Source organism: Girardinichthys multiradiatus, chromosome Y (genome assembly GCF_021462225.1).
Source record: "Girardinichthys multiradiatus isolate DD_20200921_A chromosome Y, DD_fGirMul_XY1, whole genome shotgun sequence".
NCBI classification, from domain to species: Eukaryota; Metazoa; Chordata; class Actinopteri; order Cyprinodontiformes; family Goodeidae; genus Girardinichthys; species Girardinichthys multiradiatus.
The window spans coordinates 6,375,722-6,403,273 of record NC_061818.1 but is presented as its reverse complement, the minus strand read 5'-3'; the positions used below and the strand labels follow the sequence as shown (position 1 = coordinate 6,403,273).

Sequence of the window (27,552 nt, the reverse complement as noted above, 5' to 3'; positions counted from 1 at the left end):
ACAAGTGCTAAGCATCTCTGGGAACTCCTTCAAGACTGTTGGAAAACCATTTCAGGTGACTACCTCTTGAAGCTCATCAACAGAATGCCAGGAATGTGCGTAGCAGTAATCAAAGCAAAAGGTGTCTACTTTGAAGAACCTAGAATATAAGACATATTTTCAGTTGTTTCACACTTTTTTGTTCAGTATATAATTCCACATGTGTTAATTCATAGTTTTGATGCCTTCAGTGTGAAGCTACAATATTCATAGTCATGAAAATAAAGACAACTCTTTGAATGAGAAGGTGTGTCCAAACGTTTGGTCTGAACTGTATGTTGGAAAAATGGGCCTTACAGTGGAACACACACACACACACACACACACTCTTGTTTTGCTATATGTAGTGAGGACCATCTGTTGACTCCCATTGACTTCCATTGATTTTCAGTCATTTTCAACCCTTTCTATGCCCTAACCCTGACAATAACCGTAAACCTAACTATTACCAGTGCATGCCTAACCCTAACCTTCAGGAGCAGGAAGAAAGTGTAGGAGAAGAGTCCAGATTTTGCAAATGAAAACTGTTTCTGCAAATTCACTGTGTTGGCTGCTGCATGCCTACACACACACACACACACACACACACACACACACACCCCACACGCACACACACACTAACACTTGCAACACAGCAAATCCAGACTCTAGACATGTGCAGTTGTAAATGTCCTTTCAGTACCCCAACAACTGTCCTACAATTTCTTTCCATAAGCAATCTTCTCATTTATTTTATTATTTTTAAAAACCTGAATCACTCCAGTCTTCTATGTCAGCTCTTTCTCCTTCCCTCCAGTACACATGTAAGAGTTGTATCCCGGTGGTTGCACATACTCCTCAGACTTATCCCAGTCTGTAACCCATCCTGCTCCCCCGCCTCCTCCGCCACCTCCTCCTCCATTTGAACCAACCACCGGCTGTCCCATGGCCCCGTACTGGCCACCTCCATGGTAGAGCTCCTCTGTCTCATTGGCCAGTTCATCCTCATTGATTATACCGCATTTCTCCTCGCTTGTGTCTTCAATGTCAGCCCACCACTGCTTCTCCCCGGATGCAAAGATTCCTGAGCAGGAGAGGAAGTTCAGTCAGTTTTCAGTTGGAAACAAATGACCACTTCTTGCAGAGAATCACACCTACCATAGAAAACGACTCCTCCGTAGTGAACGAGGGACGCTATGAGAAAGACATACTGCCACTCCTCACGTGTCTAAAATCATAAAAACATCCAGCTCAGTGCCAAATTTGACCTAAATCATCGTGGTTAACTTGATACAAGTAAAACAGTCACCTTGTGTTTGGTCATTGCCCCCACGATGAGAGGACACACCATTCCTGATAATGTTCCCACTCCGTTGGAAATTCCCATCAGTATGCTAGCATATCGAGGAGCAATATCCAAGTGATTGACATTAAACCCTTCAAGAACAAAAACAAACATCACAACATCAAGGTTTTTTAGGTTCAAAAGTCCAAAACAGTGGTAAGGATATTTAAAAAGCCTTAGAATAAATGTGTCTTTTTTTGCAGTTGCATAAACTCACATAGTAGAATTTATGAAAATCTAACCTTTAATTTGAGTACATTTATTCAGGGATACCTTCCAGGTTGGTTTGGATTAGTATGTAGAAAATTATCCTATGCCCACTCTTAAGCACAGTAGAGGATCTGTGATGCAGTGTGTCTGTTTCTCTACTGAAGGCCTTGAGAACCTTGTTAGTGTGCATAGCATCATGAAATCATGGAAATACTACAAAAATTGAAATCTAAATCTTTCGACAGGGTCTTTCGACGATATAATGATCTTAAAAAAATTGGTGAAATAAACACAGAAAGGTTTCACCAGACAAGAAATCAACCCTACAGGAAAGTCTGGCCCCTTGGAAGCAAAATAGGAAGAATAAGGGGATGAAATATAGCTTCTGTGCACTACTGTAGTGAAGGGAAATAAAAAAGAAACAGCTTACGGAGTGTGAAACAGACTGATATATCCTAATAAGACTGATATTTATTGACATTTGTTTGCTGACTTGCGGAGCCTTTGAGAACTAAGGGCTTAGATAATTCATAAATTATGAATGGAAAGCTTCCACTATTCTCCACATTGACTTTTGGAGTCTGATCAGTGAGAAACTCCAACTGCATTGGAGCTGGACTGTGTCTCACAGGAGCTCCATCAAATATAAACTTTCTGCTAAAACTGCAGCTTTCTAAAAAAAAAAAGAAAACTATATGGGTTCCACTAAACTTGCAGTTCTCCACAGGCAAACTTGTTATTTTATTGATGACTAAGGTTTCTTTTCCTTTTTTTGACTCATCATACCTGTCCAGACTGCACTTTAAGTAAGGCAGTAGGCTGCCCAGCAGTTTCCTCACATAAATGCTACCAATGTTCATCACCCTTGCAATCTTAATTTCCACATAGGTTGATACCCCGAAAGGGAAAATATTCTAAACAAATCACCATATCCCTGTTTAAGTATGATAATTTTGATGCCGAAAGTCACAACTCAGATCTAAAAGAAAACTACTTGGTCACTTCTTTGTGTCCAGTAGGTTTGAAAATCTTCTTTTTACTGTGGCGTCAGGATTTGCAATGAACACTGAACTCCCAGTTCAGAGAGGAAGTTATCTCTCCACATCTCGATCTCATGGTACCTTGGAAGTAGGAAGTCAAAACAATTTTGCGTTTGCTTTTTTAATTTGTTGTCAAGAGTAAATTCTGACATGTATTTCAGTTAACATCAGAAAGAATTTAGCTCCTACTGGTATAATAGCACGTTGTCTACTGTTTTATATTCTGATTATTCACTGTGCCTCAGTGGAAGTTGCCTTTTTTAGTTTTTTCTTCTTAATGGACCATCAGTACATTAAAGAAAGAAAAACAAATGTAATAATTTAAATGAGTCCATTGAAGCCACAGTTCTTAATATAGACCTATACAAACTTTAACAAAACAGTGATAGACCCAAAGAGAAGCCCATTAGGTTACTGAACCTAATGATGGAGAAATCAACATGTGGCATTAGCTGGTGTGCAAACAAAAGAATGTTTCTTCAGCGTCTGGATCAGCGGTGTGGTGTTTTATTATTCTCGGCTGATGCAATGGATGACTTGCAACAATAGTGTTCACAAACGCAGCAGTGGTAAGAACCCATTCAGATTATTCTGCAGACATGGCTTATGGTATTTCAGAACAAATGTGTGTTTTTTTAGTGTTCAAGTCTGAGCTCGATATTCTGTAGGTTTTGTTTGGACAGATTTACTAAGAGTCTTCTCACAAACCCATCCCAACATAAAATCGATTTATTTGTGCTTAAACATGTTTCAACTCTCAATGAGGAGTTTCAGATTAATAAGCTGTTTTGGGTACAACAACTAAACTGACCTACTAGTCACATAGATATAAACTTTCCTAGTGACAGGGACAACCAGGGTGGACAGGTTGGTCAATAAAAGACTTGGGACTTTCAATATTCTCTAATGTAAATATCCCTTAAAGATCGCTGTGACCTGAATGGGTCTTTCATACTTTAAAAGTATTCATACCCCTTGATATTTTGTCATGGTACAACCAAAAACTGCAAATCAGCAAAGTGTGATGTGCTTTTGTTCAGCCCTCCTGAGTCAAAACTTAGTAGAACAACCTTACAGCTGCACATTCTTCACAAAATAGCTCAAGCTCAGTAAGTTGAGATGAAGAGCATCTGTGAACTTTATTTTTTAATGTCTTGCAACAGATTTACAATTGTATTTAGGTATAGACTTTGACTGGGCCATGCAAACACATGCAAAGGCTTTGAACTAAACCATTCAATTGTTGCTCTGGCTTCATGTTTAGAGTCATTGTCCAGGTGGAAGGTGAACCTCTGGGCCCGGTCTTAAGTCATCTGCAGCCTTTATCAGGTTATCTTCTTTGATTGCCCTGTATTCAGCTCCACCCACCTCCCTATCAGTTCTGACAAGCTTGCCTATCCTGCTGAAGAACAATATCCACCCAGCATGATGGGCAGTGTGTTCAAGGTCATGTGGAGTGTTAATTTTCAACAAAAAGCATTTTGCACAGAGGTCAAACTTAGTCTTATAATACCAGAGCATATTCTTCCACCTGTTTCCTGTATCCTCAACATAGCTTGTGGCATGGGAGTTTTTATAGTTTTCTTTTAACAACGCCTTTCATCCTGTCACTCGGTGAATGCCAGATCTGTGAACTGCTGAGCCAATAGTTGTCGCGTAAACCCAGCTGAGCTTTAGATCTCTGCAGCTCCTCCAGAGTTACCATCTGCCTCTTGGCTGCCTCTCTAAATATTTTTTCTTTGCCGGCAGTATAGGTGGAGGGTCATGTATTGGTAATTTGTAGTTCAAAGCTTGGGGTATAATTCTATGACCTAACTCTGCTTAAGCAAACAACTTCCCAACAACCTTCTCCCTTACCTGTCTGCTATGTTCCTTGCTCTCCATTATGCTGATTTACTCATGTTCTCTAACAAACCCCTTAGACCTTCAAAGAATAGCTGATGTTTAGACGTTTAGAACTTAGTGGACTTCTGAAGGGAGTGGGTTACATTGTGTATAACATGTCTCTTACCTGAGATTGCAAAGCCACTGAACCCCACAGCGAGGACCAGGAAGGAAATGGCAATAACTTTTGTGTGAGAGAATCCAACTACCAGAAGTAGGGTGGCCTCCATCCCAAAACCTGGAACAGGGAAACAAATCCACAGTTAACAAACTCTTAGCACTGCTCTTGATTAACAAGCAGAGCATCATAAATATGTCTGAAATGCCAAACGTGCTTTTTAACACATGGTGGTATGACCTTTAAGCTGTGCTGAAATATTAATATGATTCTAACTCTGCATACTGCTGCACTTTAAGGACTTCTAATGGATGCTGGTGTTAATAAATGAGTCACCGATGTTTATAACGTCGTTAATTTTTTATGTTATTTAACATTATTGCGCATTCATGTTACCACAGAAGATGGGGAATGTTATTTTCATCACACTGATCTGAAGTTTCTGCAAGTTTTTTCCTTAATTTAATTTCGTTTTTTTAAATGTCCTTAGATTCTGAGATGCATGTTTTCTGAACTTAGAAGTTACATTTTTGATTTTTTACAACTTTGCAGCTCCCCATAACATCACAAATCAGCTTCAACAGTAGTGTTGTTGTCTTTCATTGATTAGACTCTCTGCTCTGCTGCTTTCATCTGGTTTGTTCCCTCACGTTCAGCATTCCCCGTGCTTTTTAGCAAATCCTCCATTCATGTCTGATGATCTCACCTCCGCAGTTCATGAGCTTTCTGACGTTGGTGGTGGACATCAGGTTGTGGGTTCTCAGGTAGTCGGCCAGTTGGCCTCCGATAGGCACTATAATTGTCATCACCAAATGGGGCAAAGCTGACACAATGCCCACCTGAAAGGAAAAAAATATTTAGAGGTGAGTAAGAATGAGTCAGTTGGTATGACCTAGAAACTTAGGCAATACTGATACCACACTGATTTAATCTTTCAATGCAAAATCTAAGATTATTATTTCTCCTTCATTCTTTTTTGTTTGGACAGTTGAAAGGTTTGTCAGAGTCCTGATGAGACAGAAATTCAGTCTAAAACAAAAACTTCTCCAAAGCTGCACAGGAACGTCTCTCAACTGCTTATATTTACAGCAGATGTTCTTGCCTTGTGTACTGCATCTCATTATGAATCAGATATTTAAAATGTTGGTGGGTATGTGGTCATTGCATCTGAAAATAATAGGCTTTAAAAAGTATTAACTGTTTACTTTAAGAGTAAATGATACAATGTTATAGGGCCACTTTATTAATACAGACCATGCCAAATAATGGAGAAGAGAAAAGGGAGGAAATTGACGATTTTTAACTGGAGTACAGGGTGGCTCTCGATATAAGCTGGTAAAGCCTGAACCAACTCTAGAAACCAATGTAAATTAATGACTAAATGGGGTGAGAGGGGAAGAGAAGGGTGTGAGTATTCAACACGTAGGAGTTATTGAAATTTAATGCTTTTATACCATGGAATGTGGTGCAACTAGGAGTGGTGTCGGTATTTTCTTTCTTCAAAAATGTGATTATTTCATAATTCTATGAAAAAAGTGAAGGACATCATTAACCAACGCTGGTAAAGGGTGTTCATGACAGGAGATCACAAAAAAACATCCCTTTTTCATCATTAAGAGGAGCACCAACAATCAAACTTAAAGTTTGCACATTTGCTAAAAAAAAAAAAATCATGTTTTTTGAGATACACTTGTATCATGAAGGCAGACATGACTGTTCAGCCTCTTTGTATTTTGCAGGACTAGAGCATGCAACATTTCCAGTCAAAACTGCTATCTTAAAGAAAAATGACCCTTGACCCTATCATAAAAATAACAACCAACTGAATAGACAATTTTCTATGAACTCAGAAAGTTAAATGTAATGTAACTATTGTCAATGAATCGCCAAGCATTTCCTATGTATAAATGAACTTCCTGCTTTATAGTCTGATAAAGCGACCTCTACATGGAATATTCAGATATTTTCACAAGCAAAGAACAATGCACCTTTATTTGCAAACTTAAATAACCTGCATCTTGTCATGCAAAATAAACTTTATTCATGTTAAGGAAACAATGGAGCAACTTCATCTAAACTGGAGGTATAACTGAGCACCCCACTTTACAGAGAAAGCAAATATAACCAGAGGTTGTATGGAATGTTGTGGAGGGTTTTAAATAGAAGAACGTGCAATAAAATCCTTGAACATTTGGCAAGAAATTTGCACAATTCAAGTTTTCCTAAAGTGTTAAGACTGCTAAAGAAATATGTAAAACACCCAAAAGAGCCCATTTTGGTAAAAATGGCCTTAAAAAACACTTACTCCCTAAATAAAAACCATTCTGAAAAAAATAAAATTTATGATCTAACTTATCAGAAAGATTACGAACTAAAAAAATGTTAAGGGGTTTGATACTAGTTGCTTGCTTTAAAAACATATTTTTTATAAATACCTTACTATATCTTTAGGTTTTTTGGATTTTAAAAAAGTGATGATCACATGTGGCCCAGATTTTTTAAAAGCAGTAAAATAACCTGACTTAGAGGCTGCAGATCAGTGCTTACACAATGCAAAACACCATAGGCTGTTCCCCACTAACTGGACATGCAACTAAGCAAAATAAAACGTTTGTGGTACAACTGTGCAATTGATATAACGTTTTGCCAGCGTACGCAGAGAACCATATCTCCCATATCAAAAACCACCACTGAATATGAGGCATTCTATAAACTCACCTTGCTTATCTCAAAGCCAAAAACTTCTTCAAAATAAGCAGGCTGGCTGATGAGCAGCAGGTAGAAGGTCCAGCTTCTGCAGAAATTGGCCACAATGATGGCATAGACTGGCATGGAAGTGAAGAAATGTTTCCATGGGGTTTTAAATTTCTGTCATCAAATGGAAAATGGGAGTAAATAAATTCACCGTCCATCAAGCATTCACATGTGCTTATTGTTTTAATCTGGGATGTTTGTAAATCTATGAATCAATATGCCTGAATGTCATATAGCGGCATACATGAAGAGGATTGAGAAAAGCTGCGGATTCCCCAATTGCATCTTCAATGTATTTTCTCTCCTCTGGAGTGATAGTAGGATGAACAGCAGGGCTCTCGTATGACACTAGAATCCAGAACAAATACCAGAATATCCCAAAACTGCCTGGGAGAGGAAGAGATGCAGACATTGGGAGCAGCAGAGAGAGAGAGAGAGAGAGAGAGATAGAAAAATAAAGAAAGAAAGAAAGAAAGAAAGAAAGAGAAGTTTAAAAGCAGCCACCTCAACTTCTTCTAATGTTCAACAAAAAGAAGAGCATTACAAAGAGGAAGGAAAATAATACATGTTTTGTAAAATGTTTCTCTGATACCCTGAAAAAATATCCAGTGCCACACACCATTTCATAAGTCACCCAATTAGTAAACAAAGTCCACCTGAACACTTAAACCTGAACAAACTGAACATCACCATAAAGAAATATAGTGGTGGCAGCATCATGCTGTTGGGATGTCTTTTTTCAGCTGGGACATGGAAGCTGGTCAGCATTAATGGAAAGTTGGATAAAGCCAGGCCAGCCCAGTTAGAAAAATGACTAAGGCCTTCAAAACATGAGACTGGGGTTGAGGGTGACCTTCCAGCAGGACAACAACCCTAAACATACATCTAGAGCTACAATAGAATGATTTAGATCAAAGCATGTTCATGTGGAAGAATGGCCCAGTCAAAGTCCAGAGTTAAATCTCTAGCAAAGCTTGAAAATTTAAGCGCACTAGATGCTCCCCATCGAATCTGTCTGAGCTTGTATATTTTGCCAAGAAGAATAATCCAAGTCCAAGAAAATCTGAAAACCCATGAATCATTTTCCTTCAGCTTCACAATCATGCTCTTCTCTGTGTTTGTCTGTCACAATAAAAATCCCCAATCAAATTACATTTAAATACATTTTTAGGTAACTGCTTGTAATGTGGCAAAATGCAGAAACAATCAACAGATATGAATACTTTTGCAAGACACTGTATAAGGAGTATAAGGATACTAACCATAGACATAAAATACAGAAGGCCACCCAGTGTATTGCACCAGTATCCCTGCTAAGGGCATGGCCACCACTGCCCCTGCATAGGATCCTGAGAAGGAAGCAAATATAAAGAAAAACAACACGTAAATAATTTTCTCCCTTATAAAATTAACAGATATTTTTGGTCTTCTAATGTTTTATAATTATCATTAAGTTTCCTCCTAAAATTCAGATGTTCAAACAATTTCCAGGGGGGATTTGACAGCAAGACGATAAAAACTTTTACCACAAAAGGCTGTGGTGGCTAATCGACTTCTCTCAAGAGGAGGTGCCCACTTGGCCCAGATCCCGTGGCAGGCTGGGTACGATACACCCTGAAGGATGAAGCACAGTCAGCAAATGCTGGTGCATAAAGTCCAGCGTGAAGATCTGCACAGAGACACATACTGCACCTCGACAAGGCCTTGACATATCCTCACTAGTATGACGCAGCTGTAATGGCAGCGAGCTGCAGATGGGATTAGCATGTTGAGGACAGACGTGGCCACTATGGCAAAGCCAAACACTCTTAAAACACACAAAACACAAGCAGGGTAAAAAAGTCAACAGCAAAATCAGCATCACATGAAAAACAAAACAAAAACTCAAAAAGAACCAGCAGACATTTATGTGTAGATTGCAGATCAGCTATATGTGGGAATATTAACCTGTTGGCTGCAAATTTTTGACATATAAAGCCACCCGGGATCTGTGTAACTATGTAGCCCCAGAAGAAGGAGCCATGGATCATCCCCACTGTCTCTGGGTCCCAGGTGAATTGGGCAGCCTGAAAGGAAGAATTACATTGTATTAGTTTCAAAAATAACAAATGCAGTTCTTTTCATTCATCTACTCTTATTTACTTCCTCTACCTGCACCAACAATTAACTTAAAATATTGCACATCAGTTGTGCCTGCTAACTGCTCTGTCTCAGTGTCAGATTAACAAAGCAAAAAGCGATAATGATTTGTCTGTACAGGTGTGAGCAGTTTGCTCTTTTTGTGTCAAATTGCAGTTGTATTTGCTTTACTGCCCAAATATGAACTATGAACACACCTCTAGGTATTTGCTGTAAAAGAGCCAAAATATTTGTCAAATCTCTAAAAAGGTCATTTTTAACCAAGATGCACAGATAGGTAGTTTTCAAAACCGCCTCAAAGCAAGAAGGTTTCCTCAGCCTGGCAAGGGGATTTCTATATAAAGTTTACATGCATAGTGTTATGATTTTTTCCCCCTTTAACAGATTTCTTTTGACTTTTATTGTCCCACTAAATTGTTTTAGAGCACCAAGCTTATTTTAAAATCAGACAAACATAACTTGAGCAAATACAACATGTAGTTTTCAAATGAAGTAATTTATTAAAGGAAAAAAACTATCCAAACCAATCTGGGTCATATGACAATATTATACACCCCATTTAACCATTGTTTTAGATCAATTTTACTAGCCAAACCCAGGCCTGATTGCAGCCAGATCTGTTGAATCAAGAAATCCCTCAAACTGAGCTTGTCTGACAGCACAGCTTTTTAGAAAACAAACATCATCGGCAACTGCAAGGCTCAGTGGTACAGCAGGCATGCCATATATGGAGGCTATAGTCCTTGTTTCAGCTGTCCTGGGTTCGATTCTTGACCCTGGATATTTACTGCATGTCTTTTGCTACTCTGTTCATAATACCGACAATCATACATGGTGATAGTAGTGTGATAATCTGCTGCTTCAGGACAAGGATGACTTGCCATACATTATGAAACCATGAATTATCCTCTCTAGAAAGTCCTGCAGGAGAATGTCTGATCTCTAGTTTAGGGCCCAAACAAGCATGACAGTGATCTAAAACACACTAGCAAGTCTGCATCTAACTGGGGCAAAAAATAAAAAAGAAGGTTTTGCAGTGGCCTAGTCCAATTTAGGACATAAATACATTTGAGGTGCTAAGGCATGACTTTTAAACAGGCTAGTTATTCTTAAAAACCCTCCAGTGTGGCTGTATGTATATCAATACACTGATTGGTCGAAAATCTTTTCAAACAATTTAAATGACTCATTAACTGGTTTTAACAAACACCTGATGGAGGCACACCCACTTACTGGGTTTGGGGGCAATTACATTTTCACCTAGGGCTAAGTTGTTTTGGATGGGTTTTTCACTTAATAATTGAAATCATGGTTTATGAAACTGGTATTATTTTAACAAAGGCCATAGATTGTAGAACTGGCCTTAGATTAGCATTAATTAAACAGGACAGCAACAAATGTAAGCAATCATATATTTGCAAAGTATGTCCTTTAAAGTATGTTTCACTACTTACCACAAGCACCTCCTTATTGCCTTTGTAGACAGTATGGTCATTGACCATGCTAACAATAGCAACACCCAGGTTGCAGCGAATACCAAACGAGATGCAGAAGCCCAGACCACACAGGATGGCGATGATGTACCGCCTGGGGAGGCCGAAGCAGGTACAGTCCACCACAGGCAGTTCCTTCTCCTCTACCAGCTCTGGGCGACCTTCAGCTGATAACTCAATGGTTTCTCCATTTGCCTGTCGTTTCTCAATGAGCCTAAAGCAAGCAGGCAAAAATAAATTGGAAACTCCAGTGAGTCAAACACAGTGCAGTGTGGATCACCTAAAATGTTTCTTCTCCATATGGGAGTTTCTTTTGAAGTTATTCTTTTTGTCTTTCGATCTAAGTCTGCTTTTCGGACTTTGTTCTTGTAAGCATTGATAAAAAATTTTATATATTCGTAGCTTAGACATATAGTCTTGGCCTAGGGCACTAGGCCGGGACTGTTGTTTTGTTTGTTGTTTAGAAAGTGCGCTGTATAGGAAGATTATGTTTTAGTATTTCGTGTGCACGTTATACCTATGTTGTGGTCACAAATAAGTACTTTGTGGGAACAAATTAGTATTTTGTGCACACAAATTGGTATTTCGTGGGAACAAATTAATATTTCGTAGGAACGAATTAGTATTTCATGTGCACGCTATATATTTTGAATCGGTTTTTCTTTGAGATCTGATCAATTTATTCTGATTTCGACTGATTCCCATTTTTTGTTTCTAAGGACTGTATAACATAAAATAAAACAATGTTGTTTTGTTAGTTTAAATACAACAGGAAATTTGGAAATGACAATATTAACCATATTTATGCATCAAAATATACATCTCTAACCTTTACCTGATTTTTATTGAACTGAAAAAATAATAAGGTGTTGGGCTGTTAAAATATATTTGCCCAATAACAAATTTCTTCTCTATAGTTTTTTGTCACTAAAATATTAAATATTTCGGCTCATTAAACAAACTGTAACACCAGACAAAGATAACCTGAGTAAATAAAAAAACCCCAATCACCAATTGTTTTCTGTTAGATTTCTGTTAGATACAGTGCCTTGCGAAAGTACTCGGCCCCCTTGAACTGGTCAACCTCTTGCCACATTTCAGGCTTCAAACATAAAGATATAAAATTCCAATTTTTTGTGAAGAATCAACAACAAGTGGGACACAATCGTGAAGTGGAATGAAATTTATTGGATGTGTCAAACTTGTTTAACAAATAAAAAACTGAAAAGTGGGGCGAACAATATTATTCGGCCCCCTTGCATTAATACTTTGTAGCGCCACCATTTGCTGCAATTACAGCTGCATTGTAGATTTGGCTTTATGTTTTGGATCATTGTCTTGTTGGAAGATAAATCTCCGTCCCAGTCTCAGATCTCTTGCAGACTCCAACAGGTTTTCTTCCAGAATGGTCCTGTATTTGGCCCCATCCATTTTCCCATCAATTTTGACCATCTTCCCTGTCCCTGCTGACGAAAAGCAGGCCCAAACCATGATGCTGCCACCACCATGTTTAACAGTGGGGATGGTGTGTCCAGGGTGATGAGCTGTGTTGCTTTTACGCCAAACATATCGTTTTGCATTGTGGCCAAATAGTTCGATTTTGGTTTCATCTGACCAGAGCATCTTCTTCCACATGTTTGGTGTGTCTCCCAGGTGGCTTGTGGCAAACTTTAAACAAGACTTTTTATGGATATCTGTGAGAAATTGCTTTCTTCTTGCCACTCTTCCATAAAGGCCAGATTTGTGCAGTGTACGACTGATTGTTGTCCTATGAACAGACTCTCCCACCTCAGCTGTAGATCTCTGCAGTTCATCCAGAGTGATCATGGGCCTCTTGGCTGCATCTCTGATCAGTCTTCTCCTTGTTCAAGAGGAATGTTTAGAGGGACAGCCGGGTCTTGGTAGATTTGCAGTGGTCTGATACTCCTTCCATTTCAATATGATTGCTTGCACAGTGCTCCTTGGGATGTTTAAATCTTGGGAAATCTTTTTGTATCCAAATCCGGCTTTAAACGTCTCCACAACAGTATCTTGGACCTGCCTGGTGTGTTCCTTGGGCTTCATGATGCTCTCTGCGCTTTGAACAGAACCCTGAGACTATCACAGAGCAGGTGCATTTATACGGAGACTTGATTACACACAGGTGGATTCTATTTATCATCATCAGTCATTTGGGACAACGTTGGATCATTCAGAGATCCTCACTGAACTTCTGGAGTGAGTTTGCTGCACTGAAAGTAAAGGGTCCGAATAATATTGCACGCCCCACTTTTCAGTTTTTTATATGTTAAACAGGTGTGACACCTCCAATAAATTTCATTCCACTTCATGATTGTGTCCCACTTGTTGTTGATTCTTCACAAAACTTTTTTATTTTATGTCTTTATATTTGAATCCTGAAATGTGGCAAGAGGTTGAAGGCACTGCACTGTGGCCGAGTACATTCGTAAGGCACTGTATTTTCTCTGGGTTTTCTTGTATTTCTTGTTTTCCTCTGCTCTGGTGAATTACTCCCCCTCCTTCAGCTGCTCTGCCTTCCCTCTGCCACAGCTGCTCCACATCTCCTATAATTGCTCTTCTGGTTTGCTTGCCATTTCTCCTTCCCTGCCTCAGTATATGATGCTCACTGGTTCTCACTGTTCTATGCTGGCCTCTTTCATTGACTTTATGAACTCTGACCTTAACTGAGGCAAGTGAGACCTGCTTTCCTTTAGATATTGTTCTGGGTTATTTTGTGTAATACTGGATTGGTTGTCAATGCACTCTTGGAGTATTTTTTGTAAGCTGGCCAATTGTGTGAAGGTTCACCACTATTCCATGTTTTCTCCATTTGTGAATTATGGTCCTCACTGTGGTTCAAGTCACAGAACCTTAGAAATGGGTTTTTAGACCTTCCCAGACTGATAGTCACCTTGTTTATCATCTGTTCTTGAATGTCTTTAGATCGGGGCATGATGTGTTACTTTTGATATTTTTCAGCCCACTTCATGTTGTCAGACAGGTTTTGTGATTCTACAGGTCTTGCTTTAATCAGGCCTGTGTGTGGCTAGAAAATCTTAATATAGCTTACCAAAGTAAGTAGTAAATCAGATAAGCTTTTTGTGTAGGTTCAAGCTGGTTTGGATTGCTTTTCCCCCTTAATAAATGAAGTTATCATTTGAAAACTGCTTTTTGTGTTTACTCTGGTTATTTTTTTTTTCTGACCTTCAAAAACAAAAACAAAGAAATCTGCAAAGGAAAACAGTTTTCATAACACAGGTCATGCTGGTAGTTGATGCTGTAGATTGAGTTTTGATGCATATGGACAGGAAAAAACCCTGACTTTTCAGTATTTGACTGATGATCAGCAGGTTTGGAAAATTGTGAGCATCATTTGACTGCAAATCCTCAAATAGAAATATTTTGTATTTTCTAAATTATGAGGTAAGGAAACATCTGTAAAAAGGCAAAGGCATAAAAGTTTAATATATATTTTAAGCTTCCAACCTTCACATAAACAGATTTAATCAGATTTACTCTGAAGGTGATGTCTTCATGTCAGGAAAACAAGTACATTTAGTTTTTTTTTAAAGAAATATCCATAACTCTAGACTAGTATGAATTGTTTAATGTATGGGACTATTTTTTACCAAACAGCTTGTTCTAGAGTCACTTTTTTCCACAAGATTCAAACAGAGAAGCCAGAGGAGTGGCCATCTGTGTATGTCAACCCCTCGCTACAGTTCTCCCCCCACTAATAGACAAGCACGAAGCTAGCAGACCTCTGATCCACCTGAAATCAAACACAGCTTCCTCTGTATTTTTCTATTTTACTTTGAGAGTAGGTTTGTTTTATTATGCTTCCATTCACAGAAACATGCGCTCATAGGCCAGATCCCTGCGTTACAATGTGTAAATCCAGTTAGCCAGTGAGCTGGAGAATAATTTAGTCCAACAGACAAGACAACCAGAAGGTTTGGAGTTGAAGTGGTTGGTTTAAAAAAAAAAAGAAACCATAGTGTCTGGGCTGCAATAACAAAACGTCTTCAGCCTGATTAAACTCCAGCAAAACCTCTACACAAACTCTAACAGAGGGGAAAACTGAATATGGTGCTAGTTAATTATTAATATGTTTTTGAGTTGCATAACTATTTTATACCATAATCTGCCACTATCTATCTATCTATCTATCTATCTATCTATCTATCTATCTATCTATCTATCTATCTATCTATCTATCTATCTATCTATCTATCTATCTATCTATCTATCTATCTATCTATCTATCTATCTATCTATCTATCTATCTATCTATCTATCTATCTATCCATCTATCCATCTATCCATCCATCCATCCATCCATCCATCCATCCATCCATCCATCCATCCATCCATCCATCCATCGGCTTGTGGTTCTTTGAATGTACAGTCGGTTTCTACCATGGTGTGTTTATATTTCTTAGTTATCCTTGCAGATTGCACTCTCTTTTCATACTCTGTAATCTCCTTGCCCGTCCATGCAAACCAGTATATTTGTACAGAACACATTCAGAACACACATATACACAACCCACTGCAGTAGACTGAGAAATTCAACTTAAAATCTTTGATTGTATTCGTTAAAAATAATTGAAAACGTAAAAGAAATAATTTGTAAAGCAGCATTTGTGTTGACTCTGGCAAAGATTAGAGCGGATGCAGTCTCTCTCTCTCTCTCTCTTAATCTGTCACCACATTCAGATTAGGATTACAAAAATGATTTACTTCCGGAAATGAATATAGAGAGACAGGCAGGCAGTGGACATGCTTCAGCATGTTCTACCTTTGGCACGATAAATATTTGAGGCGGTGCTGACACATGATTCATCTGTTTCTGACATTTTGTAAAGATAAATGTAGTTTAAACTCAATCTCATATTGTACATTTGTTGAAGTAAACGTGTACAGTTGAGCAAATTATTGAGATTTTGCCTGCCTTACAATGGAAACTAATGTGGCAATTAGATGTCTGTAGTTATGACGACAGGAGCTAAAGCAGGTAGTTTGTTTGAACTAGCTACAGGACGTGTATTAACATGTACAATAAAAACTAATAAAGCCACTACTGTTAATCCTACATATTTTTATGTCAAAATACATGTCTCCAGTCTCAAACTCCCAAAATCACAGCCCTTTTAACCATTTTAACTTAAGTCTAAATACAAAAACTTCGACATGAAATCAGGGAAGATATTTCTACATTGATCAGACTGATGGAGATGGATGCAAACAGTAAAATTTGTTAATACAAATATTTGCTCACTGTTTTCTTTTTTCCATGCTTATTCCGACCTAGAAAATACTTAAATAAAATTCCTCACTTTGACCTTTTCAAACTGTTTAGAAATAAATTGTATTCTTTAAACCCCTGCAAACTGAGGTCACTCTGCTAAGTTGTTTACATATTTTGGGTTGAGCCAGTTGGCTGCTCTCACACCATGATCCTCTGTGCGCTAAACAAATGTGCTGACTCGACACCCCTGAGTGGAGTCCAAGCTGATTTTCCTTTACAGTTAGTGGAAGCTGCAGGAGGATCCTCATTAAACATCAAAAACAGATTGCAGCTTGACATTCACGCATATGTTGCTAACTAACGAGGGCAGCCCACAGGAAAAATGGTTGTTAATTACGTGTGTCTCCCACCAAAGGCCACTCTAGCTCTGCCCTTTGAGTGTTGAAGTGTCCCAACATAACAGAGCAGATCAGGGTCCACAGGCAGCAACATTTCAGGGAACATTTCTGCACCTGTGCAAGTTTGTGAAAATAAAAGGTTAGAGACACAGAGAAAGCAGGTCTCCCGGGTTATTTTGCCCTTATTTGAGGCTTGCTAATACAATGGAGTAGGAAACTCCATCAGCTGAACTTCCTCTCAGCTACTCCCATCAGCGTAGCGTAAAAAGAACCTGGCTGATCTCAGCTGGCAACAATTAATGAGCAGGAGAGCATGAGCAGGCAGAAGCCCCGTGACCTCAGGCTTTCTGAAATATCATAATTAGAACAGGAACGAGCTCGGTAAAGGCTCATATCTGCAGCTGATCTGATGATGGACCTCAGGAATCAGAACTGAGCCCATATGGACTCTAGATGTATTTACACTGATTTATTCATAAACTTTAAACACTTTAAATCCTGTAATTTAATTTGTCTCACCTTTACTGTAAAACCGCAAAATAAAATCCAGTAAAACCAACTGCCTTCAGCAATCAGAGTCCCCAGATGTGCAATTTAAATCCTCATAAATGTCGCTGTTCTTTGAGGGCAGAACAGAGGTTTGAGAAGATGAACATCAAAACACCAGACAGGTCTAATCTGGCCTTTTTTGGAAGAGTAGCAAGTAGAAGGCTATGTTGAAAGGAAGCCATAGAAAGTCCTAAAGACAATGAACCTGGAAGAGCTGCTGGATAATTGTTGTTTTCTCACAGAGAAGGTATACTGACCTCAAGCCTTCTTACATTCTTTAAAACCATTTCCACAGAACAGAGACCCTGTATGAAAGATAAAGTATAAAAAATCTTTAGAGTGCCCTTATTTTGCATGGCAGTTCAAGTTAAAAAGAGGGTCATTTTATGTTAAGGCCACACTAAAAGCAGAAGCCTCACACATAAAAAACGGTGTTTGCTATTCTCAAGTCAGTCTCTACCTTTAAAAAGCTGGTAGAGAAATGCCCCCAAAAAACTTGCGCTGTAACAAAAGATGGTTCTACAAAGTATTGACTCCTGGGAGCAGAATACAGTTGCAGACCACACTTTTAAGTTTTTTACTTGCACAAAAAAGGAAAACCGTGCATCCTTTCTTTCCATTTTACAATGTTGGATTACTTTGTGCAGGTCAATCACAAAAAATCCCAGTAAAATACAATGAAGTGAATACTACAAGGCATTGCGCCTGCTTCCCCTGTAGGAGCACAGAGATAAAAAGTGATATTTTAACCATTTGCCACTAAATATATATACTAAATAAGTTACAATGTAAGATTTACCAGATTTACCGGTATTTTGTTGTTTAGATTTGAAATTTGTGATTGAAATTGATTTTATATTTTGAGTTTGAGCAATAATTTGATAACAATGCCTGGGCATACCTCCACAGTGACTAAGGTCTTGTGTTTGTCCATCAAATTCACCATTTCACTGTGTTCTGCATAATCCTCTCTTATGAGGATGACAGAGATAGAGCGAAAGCTATCGAGGGAGGTCAAAATATTATGTAACGGTACGTGCTCTGGACAGCTTCTATTCACATTTATGTTAAGAAATTGATCCTCCTTGTTCCCTGATATCAACATTTTGAGAATTTACAGCAAATATATTCTAAAGGCATGTGTTTTGTTAGTAATTTTGAAAGTGGAGTTTTTCGCCCTTCCTTTGTGAGCTGCTCACTCTCCCTGAAGTGAACAGATTGGGTCTCGGTGGGACTGTGTCACCCAGGGAGACACCCTCCTCCCCATCCTGTCACAGCACTTTTTCCCCCCACTCTCCTGCAGACTCATGCTCACACACTCAAACACACCCAGAGTTTAAATACCTACACGTGTGACCTTCATAGACATATTGTCTTCAAGGTACCTTAACAATAACTATCAATTGTTGATGTGGGCTGTGGTTAAAACACAATCAAAGCAGTCCACTGAACAATACAGTGGTGCTGGACTGGCATTATGCATGCATGCATAAAAAACATTGCAGCCAAATAAATACAGCGTGCTGGGTGGATGCAGCTGACTCTTCGAACTGCTCATCTATATTGCAAAAACCTTTTTACTTAAACACTTCCACACACATCATTAAATGCAAGAATGATCCACGTAACTGTGCCGAAATGACTAAGAATAGTCACATGCATCTACAAAAAAAAAAAAAACAATTGCTGATATCCAAACAGGAGTGGATAAAATTATTTGCACTGTTCATCTTGCTCTCGTTTGAATATTTCATCCTAGTCACTTCTACAATGAAAAATGAAAGGTAGTAACAGAAAAATGCACTCCGCTCCAAGTCAAGTGGATTAAATATGGATTACCAGTTATTTTCTGTATTGCCTGGTATGTAGTGAGAACCATAAGCTTTCAAGCAATGGTGTAGATGCATTCAGTTGTCATTTTTTAAAGTTTCTTTTAGTAACCCTTTTTTTCTGAAAACACACCTAACCTCTGCATTATTATATTTTTGGGTAGTTTCCCTGGCACATGGAAAATTTAGCTGCTGTGGAAACTTGACCGTACAGTGCTGAAGTTTGTGCTTACCTAGTGCAGTTTAATATAGAAACAGTAGTTGCATTCTGAAGGAGAGAATGTTTAAATAATAGATTAACTCCTGACTGCTTTCATCTGGGGAGATCACGGTTTTGTCGGTGCAGAGGAGAGATTGCATTCAGCTAGTACAACACATCAGAAATGCCCTGTGTTTGAACACGTTTTCAACATGTATATGACCACAGATTCATAGTTTTAAAGGGAAACATTAATCAGTTTGATACCAAAAGTCACAAAAACCTTAAGTAAAATTCATCTAAAACTGAGCCTGGGATCTTTAATGTTGTTTAAACCGGGTGAGCCTCAGCAGGCTGAAGAGTTGCCTGGGATGGTTGTTCAATGGATGTGTGATGAGGAAGAGGAGGAGACAACGGTAAGAGGAAATGACATGGAGCCAGGATGGAGCGAGTAGGAGGGGAGAGTTCAGGGATTTGCATGGCTCAACATCTGGACTGAAAAACAGGCTATTTCAGGACGGGATTTGTACGTTTGGTTGCTACCTCAAATCCTGAGAGAGCGGAAGCTTTAAGCAGTGGTTATTGCATGAGGTTCTATAAGTGTCTTTAACCTCTCTTTTTTCCAATGACATATTTTCAGTAGACCAGTTCTTGATGCAACTCCTGGACTGATATTATATGAAACATATTTGCAACACTTCACTTACTTTCTGCAAATACAGCTACAGTTTCACACTATATGCATTCTTATTTAGATATTTAAAATTTGACAATAAAAAAAAATTAAAGGTCTGTTTCTGTAGAAACTGTAGAGGGATCTGAATGCATCATTTAGAGGCTGTAGATTATGTATTCTGTTTAACATCACCTTCAAAGAAATATTTTTATTTATAGGAAATATACTGTTTTTTTCTTGGTTGCAACAGAAACATTATTTAGATGTCAAAATGCAAAAATGTTTTGTTCAGGTAAATGCCAAAAATCATTTTGTTAGCTGCTATTTTCTGTCATAATAAATATTAAAATAGGACATTATAATTATGCATAAACTAACTCTCTGAGGTAAATCCTTTGCATAAATTAACGTACATTCACAGTGTGAAGTCAATTTTTTTTCTGCCTTCTTTCTTTTTCACAAACTATTTCATAATGAATTTATGTTTTGTAATTTATCATTTTTAATATTTTCATTTATACATTTGTTTTTGCTATAACAAGAAACGCTTAGATAGATAGATAGATAGATAGATAGATAGATAGATAGATAGATAGATAGATAGATAGATAGATAGATAGATAGATAGATAGATAGATAGATAGATAGATAGATAGATAGATAGATAGATAGATAGATAGATAGATAGATAGATAGATAGATAGATAGATAGATAGATAGATAGATAGATAGACACTTTCGTGCGCACGAAAGTATTATGTAACCAGAATTTCTTCTGGTCTGAAACAGCACAACTATGCAGATGTAAATAAAAAGCCAAAAAAACAACAAAAAACAACAAAAAACAACCAAACAAAAAGAACCAAAAACCTAACAAAGCAAAAAGCATAGTTTGAGTTTCTATCAGGTGACCCATTTTTATGCACTTCTGTCAGTCCTAGAACTCTACAAAACTACACTTATCTGGCATACAAAATCGCAAACTGCATTTTCTCTTTAGTTATATTTGATAAACTTGTTAAACTGTAAATTAAATGGATCAAGTGGACAAACACATAGAACAGGGTGTTGCTGCGTTCGACAGAAATCACGCGCAAAAACGCACAAGTTAGAGTCTGAGATGAAAATATGCGAAATGGATCTAGATTGCATACCTGTTAATTTTCCCCAAGGTTTTACCCGCCACCGCCTTGAACCTATCCGGTCGGATCTCCATCCTTGCAGCTCCTTGACCCGGCCGGTGTGCTGATGTCCTGCGCGCCCTCCTGTCCCGCCTGAACGCGCGCTGTTCTCCTCTTCCTCTCAGTATATCCCCCTCCCTCCCCCCCGCCCCTTTTTCTATTCATAAACAAGTGTATGAATAGAGAATTTATCCAGATGTACTAGAATAGCTCTTAAGGAAGCAAATCGCCACTCAACCCCAACTCACAACTTAATTAAATCAATTTAAATTTCTCATAATTTTGGAATTTCACAAATTTACACAGCAATAAAATGGTTGTAACAATAGTCAGTACTGTAGCAAATTCAACACGGCGTAAGTCTTTCTTCATTACAGGCTGTATTGTAATGCCAAAGCTGTGCCAAGGCTGAGGAGTTTGTATCTTGAGGACATATCTAGTTTTGGTCATTTTTTCCCGGTTTCTACCAAATTAGCACTGAACCTAATAGAAAGTGACTGATAAACGTTTGTGGGACTACCACCACTATTACACTGCCCATCCAAAACAAAAGTCACATACTCTATGTTTTGTTGGACAGCCTTTGACTTTAATTGCGGCACCCATTCACTAATTATTTATGTCCTGAGTTGCATTTTTGTAGAGATGATGGGCAATCCCATGTGAAAATGATGTCGCTTACTCCTTAAACCGCTCTTGCACTATTTGAGCCCGATAAATCCTGGCATTGTCACCTTGGAATACGCAATTCATAGATGGAATAACCGGGATCATTCAGGATATTCAGTTGACCTCATTCTTTGGGCAGATGATGTTGCACAACTAAGACCTGAGCAACAGTTTAAAGCGCTGCCTCCACATGGTTGTATAGTAGGCACTATAGCACTAGACTTGATGGGTGCAACACTTTATGAGCCTCCTCTCCTGATGCGCCCATCACTCTGGAAGTCATCAGTCCAAAAGACTTTGTTCCATCACTCCAGTGTTCAATCTTTCAACTCCCCAGCAAATTGAAGCCTTTATTTCAGATTAGCCTCACTAGTCAGTGTTTTCTTTAAGGCCACACCATTATTTAGTTCCAACACCTTCAGTCCCGTTCGCATTATGCTTGCAGAAACGCTCTTACTTTCATTACTGAACATAGCTGATTTTGTTTTTGCATATAAGCGCCATTTACCATCACCCAAGATTTTATTCCGACCACATTCTTCCACAAAGATGACGGGTTTCCATTTCTTTGTTTTCTTTGCTTGGTGAGTGCTAATAATCTGACCCTTCTGAAACCGAACGCTTCATCCAAGAAGGTTGTTTAAAAAATGAGAAGGTAGAAAAAAAACGTATCTAAAAAAATACAAACTGCCTGTTGAAACATAATCCTCCATGCAGTAAATTTCCAAGGAACGTTCTGACCTATTTGCTTTGTTAAATCCAAGTGGTATTTATTTATTTATTTGGACAGGCAGTTAACAGATAACCCTGCTATTTTACGCAGAATTAGCAACTTTAATTTGAGCTACACGTTTTTGGACAAAACACACACAAAAGAAACAGCAAAAAATGTTGAATATAAGATACACAAGTAAAAATTTTGAGCATGTGAATAGTAAAAATTAGGGTCAGGCAGATGCATTTGAGAGGTTTATACATGTGTAAACTTGTAGTGTGGTGTTCTGATGTAAAATCAAAGATAAAGATAGAAATACTGTTTTAGGGTCACATTATTTTTATTTCAAAACCAAACCTATTCAGAATAGATGCACTCAAGAAAAACACAAAATGGAGTTAAAATAAGGAACCCACTGCTGCTGCTCATGAACACAGTTGTTTTAAAGAAATATATCCCAGCAGTACAACCCGTCACAAAAAGATGAAATCAGTACTATAGAAGATGTTTGGACATTGTTTTAATTAATGTTAAATCAATTTTCAGAACAAGACAAGGGAAAAATATGGAATTACTTAATGCTGAAGAAAAAAGTATAGCGTTACCCTGTAATTTGAAGTTCTGAAACAAATACCTGCAGATCTCAAATTATGCAAATTAGCCTGCAGTTAAAGGAGAGTGGAACAAAGAAGGATATAAGGTGTTTGTTGTTTCTATTTTGGGTGGACAAACAACTTAGGACCACTGTCTACCGGAAAGATTTCAAAGCTCCAAGCAATATGCCTTAAAGGAAAACCCATAGAAAACCCACTCAAAAATGAAAGGCAAATAGGTAGAAACAGGGGTTGATATTGAGTAAACTGTAAGAAAATGTTTGAAGAAAACTGGATATATTTGGAGAAAGTCCAACTACAACTATGGTTCACACCTGAACAGAAGAAAACGAGGTTCGAGTGGATTAAAGAGAAGCACTGTGCATGACTGGATGACAATTATGTTCAGTGATAATTTATAAATCATCATTGTCCAGGCAATGTTTGTTTTGTACCATCCCAATGAATACATAAAAATGACTACCTGAAAATAAGCACATTCCCACAGTTATTGGTCTGCATACCAGGTAAAGGAGCAGGGCAGATTTGAGGATTTTTCTCTGCAGTAAAGGCACAGCGGGACACTGCAATTTCAGACAGTTTCCTTATTCCATCAATCCAAAGTAGGGTTATTTAAGTAATTTTATTATAAATAGTTTTTTTAGGATGACAATGTATCTGTCCACGAAGCGAAGAGCTTTAAAACCATTCTTGAGGAAGGTATACCAACTCAATATAGCCAAACAGTCTGAATCTCAATCCAACAGAAAACAATGGATACTGAAAACTAAAGTGTCTGATCTCCTTTCCACACAGCTGATTTGTACTATACAAAAAAGGTTAGAACCCTTTTACGCTGATTACCACTATCAAGAAATGCCCAAGTTTTAGAAAGTTGGTTTCAAAACCACTAAAACTTTCAGACTATTCCGACAAATTAAAGTCCATTTTAATTAGATACCAGGGATAGTGCTGGAATGTTTTTTTTCGAGCTATTTGGTGCTGGAATAGTGTAGCTACTCCACGCTGCTGATCAGCTGGCTGAAAGAAGGCTGCTACCCTTTCCCTTGCTGTTCCCTTTCCTGTTTAGAAATATTTATCCAAAAAAGACAAAAAAACACTGTTGTTAGCATGGTTGCTTTGCAGCAAGTAGGTCCAGGTTCAAATCACAGCCAGAACTTTCTGCATGGTTTGCATGTTCTCACTGCACATGCATGGGTTCTCTCCTGGTACTCCTGCTCCCTCACACCCCGCCTCTCACCCACTGGAGATGCATAGATAACTGGTTTAGAGAATGGATGTCTTATAACAGTTGGCAAGCTATGAACTGGAGGTCTGTTGAGCCGCTGACTGCAGGACGGTTAATGGAGCAGATAGCCTGACTAACTAAATACCCAATATCAGTTTTATGTATTTCCAGTGTTACTTTTTAAAAAGCCCAATGGTAAAAAGTGGAAAATTTTCCTTAATGAGCATGTATTCTTGAACACTACTGCTAAATGTAGTGGCTGGTAAGGATCATGTTAGCATTTTTGTTTAAGATTTTTGCAGAAATTCTTTAATACTATAAAGCCTAAGTATTTTCGGTCAAAGTTATCATACTGTGGCCAATTCCTCAGTACATTAAGAGATTTATATAAAACATTGTTTCAAATAAGTGAAGTTTATGCATGAAATAAACCAAAGAGATGCAACAAAATACAAAAGTTCTCACTCTGATGGTTTTGGTTCAAATTTGTTTCTTTTCTTACCATTGACTTACTCTATATGGTTGCCTCTGTTTTTCCTTTACTTTTTCAGGAATGTTACTTTTTAGGTATGTTAGTCAGAATTTTAACCTTTTAAATAAAATAGTTTTGCTTTATATCTGTGACTATTTTTAAGTAATTAACTGACTGCAGTTATTTTCTTTTTTTTTTAAATGTTCTAAAAAACTGAATGAGAATCTACAACATCTTTTGAAATGGGTTGTGTGTGTGGTTTGTTTGTTGGAAATACTATTGGGTGTGTAATGACCAGCTAATGGGACTCAGCAGTCACAAATATACAAACTGCTAAAAAAAATGACAGGACTCCTCTCCAATCAGAGTATATTATCAGGTCAGTTAAACCTCTGGAAAATTGATCTGGTCAAATAAGTAGAAGAGGCGGTTGTTAATCATTGTCAGCTGTTTTGGTTTTAATGAAATTAACAACGGATGCACTAAAGGGGCAACAATGAGACGATCCAAAAAACAGGAATGGTTTTTTTCTTCTCCTCATTTTTTGTCTGTTATTCAGTAAATTTGCATTTGACCAGGGTCAGTGTCTCTACTGGTAGCATGAAGCGATACCTGAACCCTACAGAGGTTGGCCAGGCAGTCTAACTCCACCAGGATGGCACATTAATTCGTACCATTGCAGTGTCTTCCAGCAAAGGCTCCAAGGGCATGTTAGGAATAACCTTTAATATGCTCATAGCTGTTATTCCCATTTATACTATAGTGAAATAAAATATTAGTTCTAATGTTTCCCTTTTGTTAGAATATGATAAGAATGCTCATAGACACACATTACAAGGATAAATGGCCCAAGGATTGTCATAAATGACTTGAGGCTGGGGCACTGGGGTTGATAGTGGAGCAGCTGGTATAACTGGTTTGATTAGAAAGCCACAGCACACTTAGATTAAGAATGGACACCCGCTACTACACAATCTAACAGATAGACACCACAATCGTGACACATAGTCTACTGATAATCACTGAGGGAGGCCACATCCATTGCATTGGAGTGCCAGATATAAAACTACATGTGACCTTCTATCGAGGCTCTTCGTCATCCTCTAACAGACGGTGACGGTCCGAGACAGGAGCCTCAGCGCTGATCTCTGTAATCATTCCTCTGCCTTAATTTAGATTAAAGGAGCTAAAAGTTAGAAACTGTTTGAGAGTCGTTCTTTTAAGAGTCAGTGTTAGATAAAGTGTGTGATCGCTTCTGGGGTTCAAGTACCGGGGGAGCTCCGAGGCGTCTGACCGCGGTAGCTCGGACAAGCATTTGAGGAGACCAGACAGGTTGGACAGGACCGTCGGAGGTCCTTAACCCATCAGCAGGATTAGCATCTGCTCCTTTGTGAAAGGAGGAACAGGATGAGTACAGCCTTGACCTCCAGCGGGCCACTGGGGTAAAGGTCTCTGACCAACCCATTAGAAACAGACTTCATGAGGGCATTGGTGCCCTGTTCTTTCTCTCTGAGCTCATACGACAGGCATGAAGGGGCCTGGAGAAGCTGTGGTGACTGTTATGCTGCCAGCAACAATGTTCAGCACAACTGGTTTGGTAGTGGGTCAGTGTTGGTCGGGGGAGGCATATTCATGGAGGCACGCACAGACCTGTACAGGATAAACCAGGGGTGGGAATCTCCAGTCCTCGAGGGCCAGTGATGTGCAACGTTTAGATGTGTCCCTTGTCCAACATACCTCAATCACATGGATGGCTCTTTACCAGGCCTGTGCAGAACTTGACTGCATACTGAGGAGGTTAGCCATTTGATTCAGACATCAGCAGTAGCAGAACACTGGACGTTGAGGACTGGAGTTCCCCACCCCTGTGATAAATAAAGGCAACCTGACTGCCATTAGGTATCAGGATGAAATCCTTAGATCCATTGTTAGACTCTTGGGTCTAACAATCCACCTGGGTTCCTCCTGGTGCATGATAATGCCTGGCCTCATGTGACAAGAGTATGCAGGCAGTTCCTGGAGGATGAAGGAACTGATACCATTGTCTGGCCTCCATCCTCCCCTGACCTAAATCCAATAGAACATCTCTGGGACATCATGTTTAGGTCCATCTGACGCCACCAGGTTGCACCTGACTGTCCAGGAGCTCAGTGATGCCCTGGTCAGGATCTGTAAGGAGATGCACTGGGGACACCATCCATTATCTCATAAAGAGCATGCATAAAAGCACCATACAAACTACTGGGTACCATTATGATTTGCTGCAATGACATTTCAGCAAATTGGACTAATCTGAGATTAAATTTCTCAGTGACTTCAGATTCAGCCATGTGTGGGTTAATAATTGTCATTTTCCTCGAATGATGGCATTCTTTTGATCTTAACACATTAGCCATTCCATATCAGTATGGATAACCAGCTTGATTTCTTCTCCAATTAGGATCTGATGTTTTTAAAGCGTCCTTTTGCTTTTTTTGAGCAGTGTACATAGGACAGTGTAGTGTAGAACCAAGCAGCCAACCTTGTAATGTGTCAAACAGCAGGAGACAGATCCCTCCCTTAGGAAATGAGCAGTAAACCCTAAAATATTACATCAAAGTAAAGTTTCCTCTGTGGCTGGGATGGTACTGGATAGAATGTTGAACTCTATCCTTTCAGCCACTCTAATCCTAAAATACTAATAACAAACACACACAAAAAAACTGTGAAATCCCTGTCTCTGACCCGATCCAGTTTCACACAGATACACACACAGACATGCAAGCACATC

At 38.7% G+C, this 27,552-nt stretch overlaps 1 protein-coding gene across 1 annotated transcript; it reads right to left on the bottom strand.

The window, feature by feature from the left end:
- Nucleotides 1-210: 210 nt before the first annotated feature.
- On the bottom strand, nucleotides 211-21,189 carry LOC124863656 (vesicular glutamate transporter 1-like). Its single transcript, XM_047358071.1, has 13 exons — nucleotides 21,058-21,189; nucleotides 10,963-11,215; nucleotides 9,317-9,435; nucleotides 9,062-9,176; nucleotides 8,896-8,983; nucleotides 8,632-8,718; nucleotides 7,614-7,756; nucleotides 7,334-7,483; nucleotides 5,322-5,454; nucleotides 4,625-4,735; nucleotides 1,328-1,455; nucleotides 1,177-1,246; nucleotides 211-1,102 (listed from the first exon to the last, which is right to left on the bottom strand). Exons 1-13 carry the CDS (start codon nucleotides 21,117-21,119, stop codon nucleotides 807-809), a joined length of 1,755 nt encoding a protein of 584 aa, XP_047214027.1. The 5' UTR covers nucleotides 21,120-21,189; the 3' UTR covers nucleotides 211-806.
- Nucleotides 21,190-27,552: the final 6,363 nt, after the last annotated feature.

Coding starts and splice junctions, on each gene's coding strand:
- LOC124863656 (XM_047358071.1), bottom strand. CDS start 21,119: ATGGAGATCCGACCGGATAGGTTCAAGGCGGTGGCGGGTAAAACCTTG. Junction 8,984..9,061: donor TATGTCAAGGCCTTGTCGAG/GTGCAGTATGTG, acceptor TTCATCCTTCAG/GGTGTATCGTACCCAGCCTG. Junction 8,719..8,895: donor AGCCACCACAGCCTTTTGTG/GTAAAAGTTTTT, acceptor CTTCCTTCTCAG/GATCCTATGCAGGGGCAGTG.